A 16681-nucleotide genomic window follows, 5' to 3' on the forward strand; every position below is an offset into this window, starting at 1 on the left:
CCGGAGGGTAAGTTTACTTTGTTTACGTTTTTCAATAATGGTAAAGTCAGCATTAGCTGCACTAATACCTCTTTCACGCTTAACCAGAGCACGTAAGTTACAAGACACGTAAGTTAACAGTGGTAGAGTCGACAACAGCAGTATCTGTTCTGCGCTTCTATCGCGGTTAGTTCCTTTTTTCTTCCTGCATTTCTAACAAGGAAAGGATGACTAGGGGAAGTCGATCTGGCATGGCAGGAGATATAGGTCTGTCTAAAAAAAATACAAACAATATCAGAGTTCAATTTTATATAGATAATAATTTGAGACAGTTATGTTTTTATCATGTTACGAAAGATTGCTTACGACTTTGTGAATTATTTTTAATTACATCGACAGGAAATGTGGAAACCGTGTGAATGGACAGACTCTATGACGTCCGCGGAGTTTGCAGTTTCATTATCTAACCTTCTTACAACTTAATACAGTTAACAATTGCATATGTTTTTAAGGCTCAATAGTCATCAAATCCCTATTGTTATCACTTTTGTTCTCGTTGACTAAACTGAGATAGTAACATGTTTTTCTATAGATGTAGTGTCTTAGTAAATTCAATCGGTAGCTTCTTTCAGATTAAAGATAACGTTACTAAATGAGCTGGTTCAAACTTCAACGATTTCTTTAACATAGTGCTGACGGATTACTTTTTCAATGAATTAGAAATTTTGATTTGGAAGACTATAATTGAGATGATATGCATTACACAGTCACTTAATGTCACGTGAAACGTTACTTTGTTTGCTCTCTTTTTCCGCTAGTTAAAGTTTTCTTACGGTGAAGGAAAACATCGTGATAAAATCAGCACATATCTGAGAAGAAATTCAATGATATGTGTGAAGTCAACCCGTACTGCACCAGCGTGGTTTAATATGGCCTAGTCACCCCTAAATTAGGATAGGCTCCGAGCACCTCGATGGGGACGTATAGTGACTTTTTACTATAGTAGCACAAACTTATCTGGGCCAGTAAGAGAGGCGCTACTGTCGCTGTTAGTTGTATCAGAATTTACAATAAAACCCACAAAGACATAGGAGAAAAAAATCATAATAAGACTAGACGTAGTAAAGGTACAAGGACATTTTTCGTTAATTTTTTTATATAGACAGGGAGGTATAGTGAGCTGTTAAAATTTAGTTTAACTTATGCCACTGACCCTGACCCGGTGTCAGAGAACTTTGTCGGTTTATAACTCTGTGACATTCCAGGAATAAGTGATATCTCATTCTTTTAAAATTAATTAAGCCTTTTAGAACGAAGGTTTAGTGTAACCCATGAAAATATTACTCGCCTGACAATTGGGCAAAGGGCACAAATTGCCTTGTATTTACGACTATTATAAATAGGTATTCTGGAAAACGGTTCCCGAAGTAAACAAAATAAATATTACTTGCGTTATATTTAAAATACAACGTACAATAAAAATTATGTGTATTGCACAATATTTGCTACGAAAGAGCAAATTTTGCTAGATTTTGAAGAATTGTTTTCGTTAGTTTCATATATCAAAGCGGTATTTGGACCGACAAAAGTTTGATTTGTAACTTATGTACACTTTTATGTTCTTATAAAAACATTAATAACTCAATATGTACTTATAAATAATGTTATGGTAGTTAGAGAAAAATACATTAATGCTATATTAAAAAATAGTTAAAAGCGAACTAGCTTAAAATAAACATGGATTTAATTTAAATATAATACATAAAAACTAAAATATGTCATTAAAAGGTGTCCCTTTAGGCAAGGTTCCGAAGATACTGGCAGCGTTCCCCCTTTGAATGGCTAGACTGATTCTTTGTCCGAGGTAGCTGCCAGCTCTTCGGTCTCCTGTGATGTCGACTAACCTTTTTGCTGTTTTCTTAAAAAGCCTTCTAGCGCTAGGACCCCACGGACCAAGGGTCTCGACACCGAATAGGACAAATTCGTATTCGGAGCCTAGACCACTGTATTTGTTAGCTTTAGCCTTTTCAGCCGCTTTTTACATATTAAATAATTTCCAAAATATTCAAACTTTAACTTGGTTAAGTCAGTAATAAGTACAATAAAGTTGATTATTTGTAAAAGAAAATAAAATAACCAACTGACAGTGCCTCTCACCTCGGGGAAGAATCAAACGATACCACCTTCAAAATATAAAATATCAAAATCGCTTTATCGTGGGTTTCTGAGACCAAAATCTTAGTTTAAAACATATTATTATCTCTGTTTTGTCAAAAATAATGATAGGGGTGACAGTATGTTTTATTTTACAGAGATTTTGATCTTAGAAACCAACGATCAGTAGGTAGTTAAGGCTAAAGGCGGTGACAATGTAACATACAAACGCGAAAAAATTTACCCCTAACACAGTCGGGTAAAAAGTATGATTTTCTAAAACACTAGTAGGTTGAAATGTTATCTGAAAAATCTAAACCTTCATTAATCGAAAAAAAAAGAAAATCACAGCCAAGAGCTAGTCTTTAATAACGCACCTGGCATAAAGGTGGAAATTCCATTGTCTAAAAAAAATAAAAAAACTCAAAAAACTTGAAAAACGACGTACCAAAGCTCCGCCCTAATAACATAAGCGCTGCCGCCCCTTGCCTCTCCCTTTCGCACTTCACTATCTCTGTCTGTCGCTTTGAAATGACACCCACCTTTGTCATTTGACCCCGAAACGTCGGTGGGTGAGGGTGTCTAAGATATTTCCGAGTGTCAAATTAAACACCTAGTGTGATTGTTAAATTAAAAAAAAGTGCTATTGTGTAAAATTAATACGGTCAAGACAAATTTTGGTTTAAGGTAAGATAGTCAATTGTTTTTTTAAATTAATTAAAAGCATTAAGCTTTTAAGGTTTTTTATTACATCGTATTTGAATTTAGAATGTTAAATTGGAAATTATTGGTATTTAGCCATCTTTTCAAAATTTCCACAACTCTATTCTAATTGTAATTTTTTTAGCTGACTTTTGCGAAACATAAAACAATATATATACGTACTTTATTTCAAGGAATTTAAAGTTAAAATGTTTCTTGTCTCTTCCTTAATTACATTTTTTATTTTTCAAATGCACATTTTTCATACGGAACTAACGAAGAAAGGTCATCGGAATACATTATGTAATTTCGTAATTTTTTTTTTATCAATAAACTAACTTAGACCCTTGATATTATCTGTCGCGCCGTAGGTCATTAGTTTCGTATAATCGTAGCGTGATGTAAAGCCTTAAAAAATTCCTGAAACTTTCTAAAAATAAATACTTAAAAAACTAAATCTTGGAAATTATATTTCCAAGATTTATTGAAGTGAATTTATATTAACGATCATGAAAAGTTGTGAAACTTAATCAGATGTTGTAAAAGAGAGGACAAACTTAAATTATTTCATGGTTACAGTCCCTTGATGTAGATTCCTTTCCCTAGTTGCCACACACAGTCATTGAGGAATTATAAGTGTTGATTATAGTCTATCTCGTACTAGATGTTGCCCGCGACTTCGTTATCGAGGAATTAAAAATAAAAAAGCCTCACGCTCTCACAAATCAGCATCCGCCACATTCCATTGAAAGTCTCGTCGAAGTCGGTCTAGCCGTTTCGGAGATTACTCAGTACACAGGCGGCCTTGCAGACTGACAACCAAAAAAAAATAAAATGGATTTTCGTTCTCAGTATGGTATGGGCGTGTTATACGGAGGGAAGACTTGTACATGACAAAGACAACTTTAATGGTGACAAGAAGGGAGTAACGACAGAGATAATGGAAAGCAGATTAATCTAGAAGACGAAGGCATGGTTGGCCCAACGTTAGTAGGATAACGTCAGGGTGATAATGATTGGAATAAGGTTTAGCTTGCATTCATTGAATCCACCCTCTTTAGAATAAAAAGCGTGACCTAATTGCTCACGGTTGTTTGCGCCAAACCTCCGGTTAGTGTCGCGTTATGTTATGAAAACAAATCGAATTATTTTTACTCGACAGCATGAAATTTTTTAAACGTCAACCAACGGATAGCTCGCATCCGGTGCGATGGAAGAAAATAAAAACCAATTGTTGACAATATACTAGATTATTGCAGTTACAAATTGTTACTCAATATAACAATATGTTGGAGATTGCTTTGAAATTTATTTGGCGGCAAGCGGTTGTCTATTTACAATTTGTAAACAATTTTTTGAATCAGTATTTAATTTATTTAAGGTTTATATATTGAAGTTAATGTCAAGTTATAAAAGTTTGTTAAGTCGTTAGATGCGGAAAGTGAAGGGCCGCGTACTGTGGAAGGCATTGGGAAAGGCCTATAGCCAGCAGTGGGCAGATAAAGGCTATTGATGATGATATTGAAGTTATGCCTCTGTAAGTGCCGTATCGCTACTGAGCATTTCTTTCTCATCCTTTGCTTTTTTAACCGATTACAAAAAGAGGCTCTCTATTCGATTTGTTTTTTTATGTGTACACTGACTACGCTGAAATTTATGATCCGATTTAATTGATTCTTTAATTTGATGCGGAGTCAATGACATTTGGTCCCATTATTTTATTTATTTAAAAGTATTTTTTTAATCTTCGTTTTGACCGACGTGACGGAATCTAGGGTAAGATTTTTTACGTGTGAGCTATCTATCGTTCATTGTTTAATTTCATCTGTCATTTGATTAATATTCTACTTTTAAGTCACAAGGAAAAGATAGTTGGGTATATAATTTTTTAAATTAACGCTTGTTCTTATAAAAGAATTTGCATATATTGTACAAGTGGTGTTCATATTGGCTTAAGTTTAATTTATCTTTGTTACAGGTACAAATAGTGTATTGTAATGAAATCCACCAACATGGAGTCCTGTTCGGACCGTTTGAGTCCTTGCAGTGATCTGACAAGCGAATCCGAAACCTCCCTCCCGCCATTTCCTTACGATAATCAAATTAATAATTATTACACGCAAACAGAAGTTGGAGGAAAACATTTATATTCATGCAAACAAAAAAACGAAGAGAAAAAAGACTTTATTCAAGAAAATAATAAATTATTCGAAAACTACTTGACTGGAAAGAAACATTTGATATTTGATGTCAAATTACCATCGACACAAGAAAACTTTTTTTCGCAAATCGAAGGCGAAGATAGGACGCGTTCGGGATATTTTAACGAAATACAGAATATAAAAAGCTGCGTTCAAAATGAGAATAATTTAAATATATCAGACGTGGAAGTTGCGCCGGCAGTTAATTACGAAAATGTTAATAATGTTTTAAACGATAGAGAGCGAGTTCCGCCATCTTTTTTCGCTGAAAATGAAGATAATAATATGGTTGGTTGTTTTAGTTTTAATTCTGAACAAGTGCAGTGCGTCTGTGAGGCATTGCAACAAAGAGGTGATATAGAAAAATTGGCGGCATTTCTATGGAGTTTGCCGCCAAATGAACTACTACGGGGAAATGACACCGTATTGAGGTATTTTATAGAATTTTAACGTAATTTAATATTTTTTGTATTTATTGTCCATTGTCATTTGTGACTTAAAAGAGGCTGGATAAAGAGCAAATAAAGTAATAGAAACCACCAAATACAACATCGGTTAATGTAACCAATATCGTAAATCCCGGGTGATAAACAATAACAATAACGAAGTACTATTCAGTCGTAATAACCGATATCTTAAAATATATTGTTATCGTTTTCTATATTGGATAACGCTTGGCCACGATCCCACCTGATGTTAAGTGATGTGGTCTAAAGATGGTACGTGCTATCTCTGTAAATGGCTATTCATTCTTCTTTTGAAGGCCCACACGTCATACTTGGACGGAAAAACTGACGCTGGCAACTTGTTCCAATCCGTTGTAGTATTTGTGGTTCATTTGATGTCGCTATAACCGGTTTCTTAAGGTATTTCAAAGTTTTAATACATATTTATGTTATAGTTTACGTAATTGTATTTTAGAGCACGTGCCTTAGTAGCGTACCATAGAGGTGTGTTTCAAGAGCTCTATGCGATCCTAGAGTCGCACACTTTCTCACCAAGACACCACTCCGGTCTACAAGATCTGTGGTACAAAGCACATTATAAAGAAGCTCAGAAAGTACGCGGACGGCCATTAGGTAAGTTAATAGGTAGCTTGTAGATTACTGTCTTCCTACCCCAAGATGAAGTGGACCAAGTGAACCCCCAGGGTTCACTTGGTCCACTTCGATTATTCGAAGTGATCAGTCGAACAGTGATCTCTTGGGTTGTACATTGACGGGACAAAATTGAGGATTCTCACTTTGAAAAATGCTTGAGCATTGGGTTTACCGAAAAATAAAAATCTAACAAAACTTTACCTGAAAAGTTTACGAGAAAAATAGGAATCGAGGTTCTCTGTTGAAGATTAATGTAGATCACAGAGGGGACATATAAAATAAAAATTATATTTTTAAGCCGGAATAGTACTGGTAAAAGATGAGATTTTGTTTTATTGTAAAGGTGCAGTTGACAAATATAGATTAAGAAAAAAGTATCCACTGCCGAAGACGATATGGGACGGCGAGGAAACTGTTTACTGCTTCAAAGAGAAAAGTCGGAATGCGTTGAAAGACTGCTATTATAGAAACAGGTAATTACATTCGGATGGTGCCTGTCTATAAACTTAAATAGACGTAACTTTTAACGTTAAGTTATGCCGCATGCAAAATTAACATGTTACATATACTAGACTTTTATTGCCACACACAATTAATTAGTACATTTCTCATGCTAAGTCTAGTCTAAGTAAGGGTTTCCTTTAAAGGACTTTGAGTGCAAAATAAAACATTAAACGAACAGCTCACTGATGAAAACATAATTTATTTTTAATGACGAAATCATGTAACTTAGTGTGAGATTTATATTGTTTTAGATACCCCACACCTGATGAGAAGAAAGCTCTCGCTGCTAAGACAGGTCTGACCCTCACGCAGGTCTCGAACTGGTTCAAGAATCGACGTCAGAGGGACAGGACTCCGCAGCAACCGAACAGACCGTAAGACTTTTACTTTGATTTTTAAGAGACAGACCTGAGTGAAAAGCACGAACAGTTGTGATAAAGTATTCGTAAATTCATGGACAATTTTTTTTTACATTTCTACAGCGTAAAGAACAACGACAAATCGCCTACGAATGTTGAAATATTTTGTAGATGGCGTTACGAAAAATCTTATGGCAAATATTCATGATAGACCCTCTATATGTGTTCTTACGTTTAAATTTTTAACGCGTCAAAAATGCCCGAAACTGCTTAAGTATAGGTACAATGGCAGCTCTTTGCTTAGTCCATTTCTCTATAGTCCAACATTCTTCACGTTAATAGTATCGAATTAAGTTAGTATAGAAAAGTGATGAGGGAACTTATTTAACCAGTTGTTGTAGTAAAACTAAAGTAGAGCACATAGACGCTCCCCGTCAAAAGTGTGTCACAATATCCCTGTCGGACTTTTTTGTCGGAGATGATATATCTTGTCTTATGTGCTATTTTCCAGATTTTAAACACATTTTTTGCCAGAACTAACAGCGATAACAATGCCTCTATCACCGGGTCAGATAAATATGTCGCACTGTAATCGGAGCCGTACCTTGCCAATGTCATAAATCAGACCATAAACTAAATATTGTTTTTATTTCGTATGAGCGGCCCTTTGTTTCCGATACGGTTTGATTTGTTTGTTACCGTCTCAAGGTTTTCGACAATCGCGCACTATGTTAGAACTTAAAAGCTGGCAGAATTATAACTCTCGATATATTATAGTCTTAAACAATTGATAAAATAAAAAAAAAATACTATCACACAGAGTCATGTAAAGCTTAAGCAATTCCTTAGAACAGATTTCTTATGTTACAAATATTCGTTAAAATAGGCCCTTTCAAAAAAAATACGAAGTTTAATATTTTGTGCATATTTAAATTAATTAATGTCAAAGTATGTCTAATTTTATGTAATCAAACTTTACTAGAAAATTACAAACATTTCGAAGAAGATAAAAAAAAACTTGTATGGTCCATGAGCGTTTGTCTTCCCGCCATAATGTGACAGTTTCGATAAAAAATCAATCACCGGCCAGCATGTGCGTTGAACGCTTAGGGTGACCAACATAAAAATAATAAAAATAGGTATTTTTAATAAATATTAATATGTGATAAAGTTGGTATTAGACTATATATATATATAAATTAAGATTAAAATACTTTTTTTTATGTTATAAAACTTTATATCTGTGGAGTTAATAATTTTTTGTCAGATTCCATCACTTTTCTAAAAATTAAATTGAGTTATATCGCTTTAACTTATATCGTTTTTAAACTAATGGTATAGGCCCAAAGAATAAATAATAGGTTAATTCCTTAAGGTAAGAAAAATTCATGACTCTAGATTGTTAAGGAAAATCCGCGCTTTTGAAATTAATATGGTCACCATGCTTCCTTTTCGCATGTATTGTTTGAAATGGTTTAAAGGATCCTCATTACGTCTCATTAATCAATCGGACATAGACATGGTGTAGCAAATGCACATGTGTGCTTAGAACAAATGGTCAGTGGGTTGCCATTGTGCATAGGAATAATGGTTTGAGGAACACGGTTTTATGTCATTTAGTAAAAAAAAACAATTATTTGACCGCCAAAAGCGTTAACTTTGCCCTTCCTCATTTATTTTAAAGACCAATCCTTAAAATCTACAGTAAAATATATAATAGTTTAAATGTCGATTAAAAGGAAAACAATGAATGAGAAGTGATATTAGTGCCATTTTTTTTAATTTCATAAAATTGACTTGAATGCGGGTTGGACTATATTTTGAGCATATCGACGCTTATCGATTTGCGAAATAAATATACAGGCAGCTTTTAATTTACTCTTTGTACGTCATTGTTTTGGGTATCGCTAGTATGTTTTTTTTGCAAAACGTGAGGTCTGGTTGACGACAAAATTTGGGTTACACGAATAGAAAACGCGATTTAAAACTTTATTTATAAAGTACTAAGGATTAAAATTAAATGTACATGAACATTATATTTTTTTATTTATGGTGACGCTGTGGCTGCGAGGTATACGTGATTTTAATTTAAGACTTAAATGTTATTAAACTCCTGACTAAAGTCGGGAATTTTTACAATAGTTGTATTCCATAGTGTGTCTGTTCAAATTAAAACACTTTATTTCAAAGACTCCCGTGTAAAAAAAAACCTATCCCGCAACGAAAAGGTTGCCATTTTTCAAATCGATTTTTTTTTAAACCCGTGTATTTTTTACAGTGAAATGTTAGTGCCTGCGCAATACGTCGGGCCTCAAGGAGGTTTGTCACAGACTTTCCTACAAAATCCATATTATCACAAGCTGCAAGACGCATCTCATTATCTTCATGGCGGTGCATCCTGAATGTTGCCTAGATTTAAATTGATTAACTCGAAGATATAATTAAATTATTATTTTTTAGTTATTATGGTATTGTAGAGAAAATCTTTTCGTTCCTAAACGACCAAAAATTATTATTATTGTCATATATCTTTATTTGTTTTATGCGCACTCATTAATGATACTTAACAGTTTGACAAATTTTATAGATATTGTAAAGATGATGTTGGTTTTGTAATGATCATATGAAAAAAATTACATCTTTCCTAGTTTCTGCAGCTTAGATTTGTAATTAAATACATTTTATATGTTAAAATTTCATGATTTTGCACACAATTGCGAACAAATTATACATAGATTTCTTTGTAACCTATATTTTTAACCTATAGCCTTTTTTTAGTTCCATAATGAAATTAAATTAACATTCAGATCATTGTTCTAAAAATAACTCTAGTATATAAAATGTGCGATTTATTTTCAAAGATTACATGTTGAGTGCAGTTATTTTAAGTTATTTTCTATTTCTAAAAGTTTACATTTGTACGAAATTATTTTAGACTATAGTGAGGCTTCCTTTGTTAAGATATAAATCATATTTATGTAAATATAATGGTGCTCTTATGTTAAAATGATTGTCTAGTCTACAGATGGATTAAAATATTAGAAAAAAAATGCTGTTTTATTTTTGATGTTTATTATTGGTTTATTACGGGATTTTTGTAGACTTATTTAGAAAAAAGAAGTTAATAAAAAAAAGAAATACAAGTGTTACGGCACACCATACTATTAAAAAAACACTAATTTTAAACTCATTTCAAAATAAATCGTTTTTCGCCAATGTTTAAGGGATTAAATAAAACTTAACTTTTTTGAAAAATGTGTAAGCATTGTATTATATATGAACAGGAAAGACAAAGAAAAAACATATTTGACATTTATATTTACAAAATAATAATTTACTTCTTTTTCGATGTGACATCTAACTAAAACTATAAAAACTCCTTAGACATACCGGCCACCAAAGACTTTTGTCTTTAAAATCATTAAAGACCGGCCACCGTGAGGGATATTCTAAAAATAAGTATCTTTGGGCAAGAATATTAATTTTGATAACGGTCGTTTTAGAATCGTGTCCCCTTTACACTTTACTGTCACGACTCGTACTAGTTGATCAGGTCCTGGATGTAGCTGAATTATTCGACCGAGTAACCATTTCGTTGGCGGGATATCCTCTTCTTTTATAATGACAACGTCTCCAATAGTCGGTGGTGGAATTCTGGTATACCACTTATATCTTTGTTGCATTGTATGCAAGTACTCTAACTGCCAACGTTTCCAAAATTGGGATGTCATCCTTTGTAAAAGTTGCCACCTCGTAAGAAGATTTATGTTGCAGTTATTGGTATCGGTGTGATCTGGTACGCTTGTTAGAGTTTCTCCAATTAAGAAATGACCTGGAGTTAGAAAATTCTGCTCTCCACCCTCCAGTTGAAATAATGGTCTACTGTTCAAGCAAGCTTCGATTTGTGTTAACAGTGTTGACATCTCTTCATAAGTTAATGTAGCTGATCCAATTACCCTTGTTAAATGTCTTTTGGCCGACTTCACCCCCGCTTCCCAAAGTCCTCCAAAATTAGGTGATTTTGGCGGTATAAAATGCCAATCTGTACCTTCTGTAGCTAATATTTCTGCTATATCTTTGATGACACTTGCGCGAGTCTTTATAAACATTTTCTTTAATTCTTTTGCTGCTCCGATGAAATTTGTACCATTATCACTCCATATATTCTTACAGTAACCTCTTCGGGCAACAAATCGACGAAACGCCGCTATAAATCCTTGCGATGTAAGATCTGAAACGACTTCCAAATGTATTGCTTTCGTGCACATGCACACAAAGATACATATGTAACCCTTTGTAGATTTGTTTCCTCTCCCTTTTGATGTCTTGATCAGCACAGGACCAGCATAATCAACGCCAGTGTTTAGGAAAGGTCTTTGTGGTGTAACACGCATAGCAGGCAGCTGACCCATTAGTTGCTGATAAGTTGTACCTTTATGTCTAATACAAACTGTACATTCTCTTGCGCATTGTCGTACTGCAGATTTTAGCCCAAACATCCAAAACTTTGTTCTAATGTATGACATCATTAACTGCGGACCTCCATGCATTGTTTTAAGATGTGCATCCTTTATTATCAACTTCATGAGGTGAGTCTTGTTAGGTATAATAACCGGATGTTTAAAATCATTTGACAAACTGGCCTCATTCAACCTGCCTCCTACTCTCAATATGCCATCTCTGTCAACAAATGGATCTAAAGTAATCAGTTTACTTCTCCTTTTCACCTTATTGTGTTGTTTCAAGTCTTGAATTTCTTCACTAAAGCACATATCCTGGTAGTGTAATATAAATCTGTCCATTACGATTTTCAATTCTTCAGTAGTTAAATAAGTAGATTTCTTCTCCGATTTCTTAAACGTCATTCTCCGGCAGTATGCTAATACTCTTTTTAGTTTATTTAAGTTAGAAAATCTTTCCCATATAGAAACTTCACCTGAAACATGTAGTGCCTTAACGTCATTTTTCTTGATTTCTAATTCTGTCGATGGAATGTCTTTCTTTTCGTACAAAATGTTTTCTTTTCTTAGCCAGCTCGGTCCATTCCACCATAATTCATTTGTTTGTAACTCTAGTGCAATAATTCCACGAGAAGTGGGATCAACTGGATTCTCCGAAGGCCTTAAGTGATACCATTTATCATTATCCATTAACTGTATAATTTCTGAAACTTGATTGCTTAAATAAGTTTTCCATTTGCTTGGCGGTGGCTGCAGCCAAGACAGAACTACCATGGAATCCGTCCCGGCGAAGACATTTTCTTTAGGAATATTCAAAATATTTCTTACTTCATTCAGCAAGCGTGTTAGTAGTACAGCAGCACATAATTCCAATCTTGGAACAGATAATTGTTTTAATGGAGCTACTTTAGTTTTGGCAGCTATTAAATCAACACTCACTTCATTTTCTTCTGTAATTACTCTCAGGTACGCAACTGCAGCATATGCAGTTGTTGAGGCATCTGCAAATCCATGTATCTCCACGACTTTATTCTTTGAATGTAATTTCAACCATCTTGGTAACTTAATAGTTTGTAAATTACTCAGCTCCTCTCTATATTTAGTCCATTGATTTATTAGATCAATTGGCAGTTCCTCGTCCCAATCACTTCTACAAAGCCCATAACTTCTGTATAAATACTTTCGCAGTCACGATAACAGGTGATAACCACCCAAATGGATCAAATAATCGAGAAATATCTGATAAGATGTATCTTTTAGTAATGGAATAAGACAACTCTGGTAAGTGGACTGTAATGTAATTTCGCAGAAGGAGGCACAGGAGCGGGAGCGCGAGAGAGACCCTCTGGCGCCCCCGCTCCGACGCCGTAGAGTGGGGCGAAGGAGGCGGCAATTCGCCGCCGCCCTTCACCCCACAAATATGTGAGAGGAGCCCCCCCCCCGTGGGCGACAACGCAGGCGGGGTCACGGAAGTAAGCTCACGCGTTCCCGTGGCCCCGCCATAATGCGTCGGAGGGCAGTCAGGTTTTAGTGGGTATTCTGGTCGCCTTCTGCGGCCGGCGAGTCCCACACTCCCTACGCCATTGCACAGCCCGGCGTAGGGGTGCGTAAATGCATTTCCTGACGTTAAAAAAAAAAAAAAAAAAAAAAAAATCCTGCCTATTCCATGTCAAACCTAGAATCTTGAATATAGGATCCATTTTAAATGTCAACTTTTCTATCTCACAACTGGACTTATTCTTCATCTGATTTAATAACTCACTTGAATTGCTGGACCATTTTTGCATCTCAAAACCTCCATCTAATAATAAACTGTTTATTTCTTCATAGATCTTAAATGCTTGTTCTACTGTCTCTGCTCCTGTCATCAGATCGTCCATATAAAAAGAATCCTTTAAGATATGAGATGCGGTATGATATTTATGACCTTCATCCTCGGCTAACTGAACTAAAGTCCGAACAGCAAGGAAAGGCGCTGCCGCAGTGCCGAATGTAACTGTAACTAATTTGTAGTGTTGCAAAGGTTGTTCCTGTTCGTCGCGCCATACGATGCATTGTAAGTTTGAGTGTTCTTCAGCGATTTTTATTTGTCTATACATCTTAACAATATCTCCTACAATACAAACTTTGTATGATCTCCATTTAATTAGTAAAGTGCGTAGATCGGGTTGAAGTGTTGGTCCAATTAGCATACAATCATTGAGAGAATAACCGTTACTACCTTTCGCGGAGGCATCGTATACCACTCGTACCTTTGTGGTATCTCTGTCTTCTCTAACAATTGCGTGATGTGGTAAATACAAACATTGTGCTTCTTCATCTATCTTAACCATGTGTCCTAATTCTAAATACTCCTTAATCACCTTTTGATATTCTTCCTTTAGAGAATGATTCTTTTTAAATCTATTTTCTAAATGTGTAAATCTTCGCATGGCTTGATCCTTTGTATTACCGCATGTTACAATAGTTTCTTCAGGAGATTGTTTTAATGGAAGGTTTACGATATATCTTCCATTCTCGTCTCTTTTTGTAGTAGTTTTATATATTGTCTCACATATCTCTTCTTCCTTTGTTAATATTTTCTTACTACTTCCTAAGTCTGCTTCTATCTCCCAAAACTTCTTGAGTAAATCATTATCTAATGCTCTGATGTGCATACTAATAACTTCTCTTTGCCCGTTTTGTTTTTGATCCGTGACTTCACCCGACAGGATCCATCCTAACCGAGTAAACTGTGCTACTACACCATCTGTGCCTTTTACTACGCCATTGTCTAGAATCTTACTGTATACATCGGTACCTAATAATAAGTCAATTCTACCAGGAGTATTAAACGTTGCATCTGCCAACGGTAAATCTTTTATAAAAGTACAGGTGGACCCCTTTATACCCCAGGTTGGTAAAAGGGTTGTTATGGATCTTAAAACAAATGCATGGACAATTAGGTTGAAGGTTGTGTCATACCTCGATCTCAGCTTAAAAGTAACTGTATTTTTTAAATACAGTTTGTTATTGCCTTCACCTATGCCAACGACCTCGTTGTGACATTTTGATTTTTTCAAACCAAGTGCTTGGACTATCTTCTCAGTGATAAACGAGGCTTGTGACCCCTGATCAAGTAGAGCCCGTACGACGTGTGAGTTATTCTTGTCTGAAATAACATCGATTAGAGCTGTCGGTAACAATACACCTTGACCGGGTTGTTTTCTTCCAGAGAAGTGTGCCGCTACTACTGAATCCTTCTCCTTCGGGTCTTTCTGTTCTGTTTCTGCGCTGTTCATATTTGCAATGCTTTTTCTTTCAGGATGTATGAGTGAATGATGCTTTTTGCTACATATTTTACAAGACGTAAGCTGTTTACATTTAATAACAGGATGGTTAGGAATAAGACAATTAAAACATAAATTATTGTTTTGTACAAAATCATACCTCTCCTCGATGGATAATTTTACAAATTCCTTGCAGTTGTATATATAATGATTTCCCTTACAGTAAGAACATTTGTGCTCAATAGTTGCGTGAAATATTTTTGGTTTCATTGTCCTTGACTTAAAGTTGGTACTCTCAATCATTTCCAAGGTCCTGAATCTTGTTTCTAGAAATGTTGTTAGCTTCTGTAATTTTACTAAATCATCTGTATTATCTGCACTAATTGTCTCTTCCCACTGTTTAAGGCTATTTTCGTCTAATTTTGAAACAATTATGTAAATTAATATTGCGTCCCAATATTCTGTAGGCAAACCAATATGTTTCAAAGCATTGATGCATTCGATGGACGTGTCTAATAATTGTTTTATATTAAAAGCCGATTCTTGAGTAATATTTCTTTGTCCAAAAAGTTTTTTAAAAATACAATTCGCAACATACCTCTTGTTATCATATCTCTTTTTTAAAATGTTCCACGCTTCTACATAATTGTCTCCGGTTACCGGTACTCCTTTAAGCAATGTTTCTGCCTCTCCTGACAAGCTACTTTTGAGATAGTGAAGCTTCTGCACGTCATCTAAGTGTCCATTGTTATGAATCAAGGATGTAAACAAATCATAAAATGACTTCCATTCAGTATAATTGCCAGAAAATGTCGGTATTGTAATACGTGGTAGCTTGACATCTCTACTATAGCACTTAACATCGTCTTCTTGCTTAAAGTTGCATTCTTCTCTCGATGCGGATGGCATGGGATTCAATTTTTGTAATGTTGTGTTCAACTCACCTTTGTAAATATAATAATTTTCTTCCACATTACTATAGACATCTTCTTCGAAATACTCAAGTTGCGATTTATTGCTTTTGTCCATCTTAGTTATAATTTGATCATGGTTGTTTGTAAACTTACTCCAATATAGCTCCAATGTATTTAGTCTTGCTTCCACATAAGCCGTTGTAATTCTTTCACGGGGCGACTTCTTAAAATTTATTTGAGCTTTTAAAAGAGTTTGCTTCAGTTCTTCTTGTAATTCTATTAGTTGAACAGCCTCCATTTTTTCTTATATTAGGTCCTTACATATGAAATTGGCGTTTTGTATGGGAGGAACAAAAAGTCGAATATTTTTTAATATAATATATTTAATTAATCAAAGTATGAACCATTATTTTCTATGCACTTTTGCCATCTCATAGGTAGTTCATTGATCCCTTTACTAAAAAAACCAGTCGGACGGGAATCAATAAAATCTTTGAAGGCGATTTAGACTGCCCCATCGGAGTTGAATTTTTTCCCTTGCAAGAAGTTATCCAAATTTCGAAAAAAATGGTAATCTGTTGGAGCAAGGTCCGGGGAGTACGGAGGATGTCTTAGACTTTCCAATTGAAGCTCTTCTAATTTAGTAGCCGTCTGTTGCGCAGTGTGTGGTCTAGCGTTGTCGTGAAGCAGCAGTGGCGTGGAGTGATTGACCAGTCTAGGTTGTTTAGCCGCTAGCTTTTCCATCATGGTTTGCAATTGCTGACAATAGACATCAGCCGTAATAGTCTGGCCAGATTTGAGAAAACTGTAATGAACAATACCGGCACTAGTCCACCAAACGCTTACAAGTAACTTTTTTGGGGTTAATTTTCGTTTGGGGCAGGATTTGGCTAGCTGGTCAGGATCCAACCATTGCGCTGAGCGCTTCCGATTATCGTAAAGAACCCATTTTTCATCACAGGTAATGATTCGGTTTAAAATACCTTCATTATTGTGCCGGTTTAGTAATGTAACGCAACAGTCGACGCGCGTTTGCCGG

At 35.1% G+C, this 16681-nt stretch overlaps 2 protein-coding genes across 2 annotated transcripts; one reads left to right on the forward strand and one right to left on the reverse strand.

The window, feature by feature from the left end:
• Positions 1-4813: 4813 nt before the first annotated feature.
• On the forward strand, positions 4814-9401 carry LOC106708495 (homeobox protein unc-39). The gene is made up of 5 exons (XM_014500027.2): positions 4814-5467; positions 5958-6115; positions 6480-6609; positions 6892-7014; positions 9278-9401. Exons 1-5 carry the CDS (start codon positions 4833-4835, stop codon positions 9399-9401), a joined length of 1170 nt encoding a protein of 389 aa, XP_014355513.2. The 5' UTR covers positions 4814-4832.
• A 1047-nt stretch (positions 9402-10448) lies between these two features.
• LOC106709807 lies at positions 10449-15940 on the reverse strand. The gene is made up of 2 exons (XM_045684668.1): positions 13119-15940; positions 10449-12609 (listed from the first exon to the last, which is right to left on the reverse strand). The coding sequence occupies exons 1-2, from the start codon at positions 15938-15940 to the stop codon at positions 10449-10451; spliced, it is 4983 nt and encodes a 1660-aa protein (XP_045540624.1).
• Between the last annotated feature and the right edge of the window lie 741 nt (positions 15941-16681).

The sequence above is a fragment of the Papilio machaon genome, chromosome 27, assembly GCF_912999745.1.
Source record: "Papilio machaon chromosome 27, ilPapMach1.1, whole genome shotgun sequence".
In the NCBI taxonomy this organism is placed as follows: Eukaryota; Metazoa; Arthropoda; class Insecta; order Lepidoptera; family Papilionidae; genus Papilio; species Papilio machaon.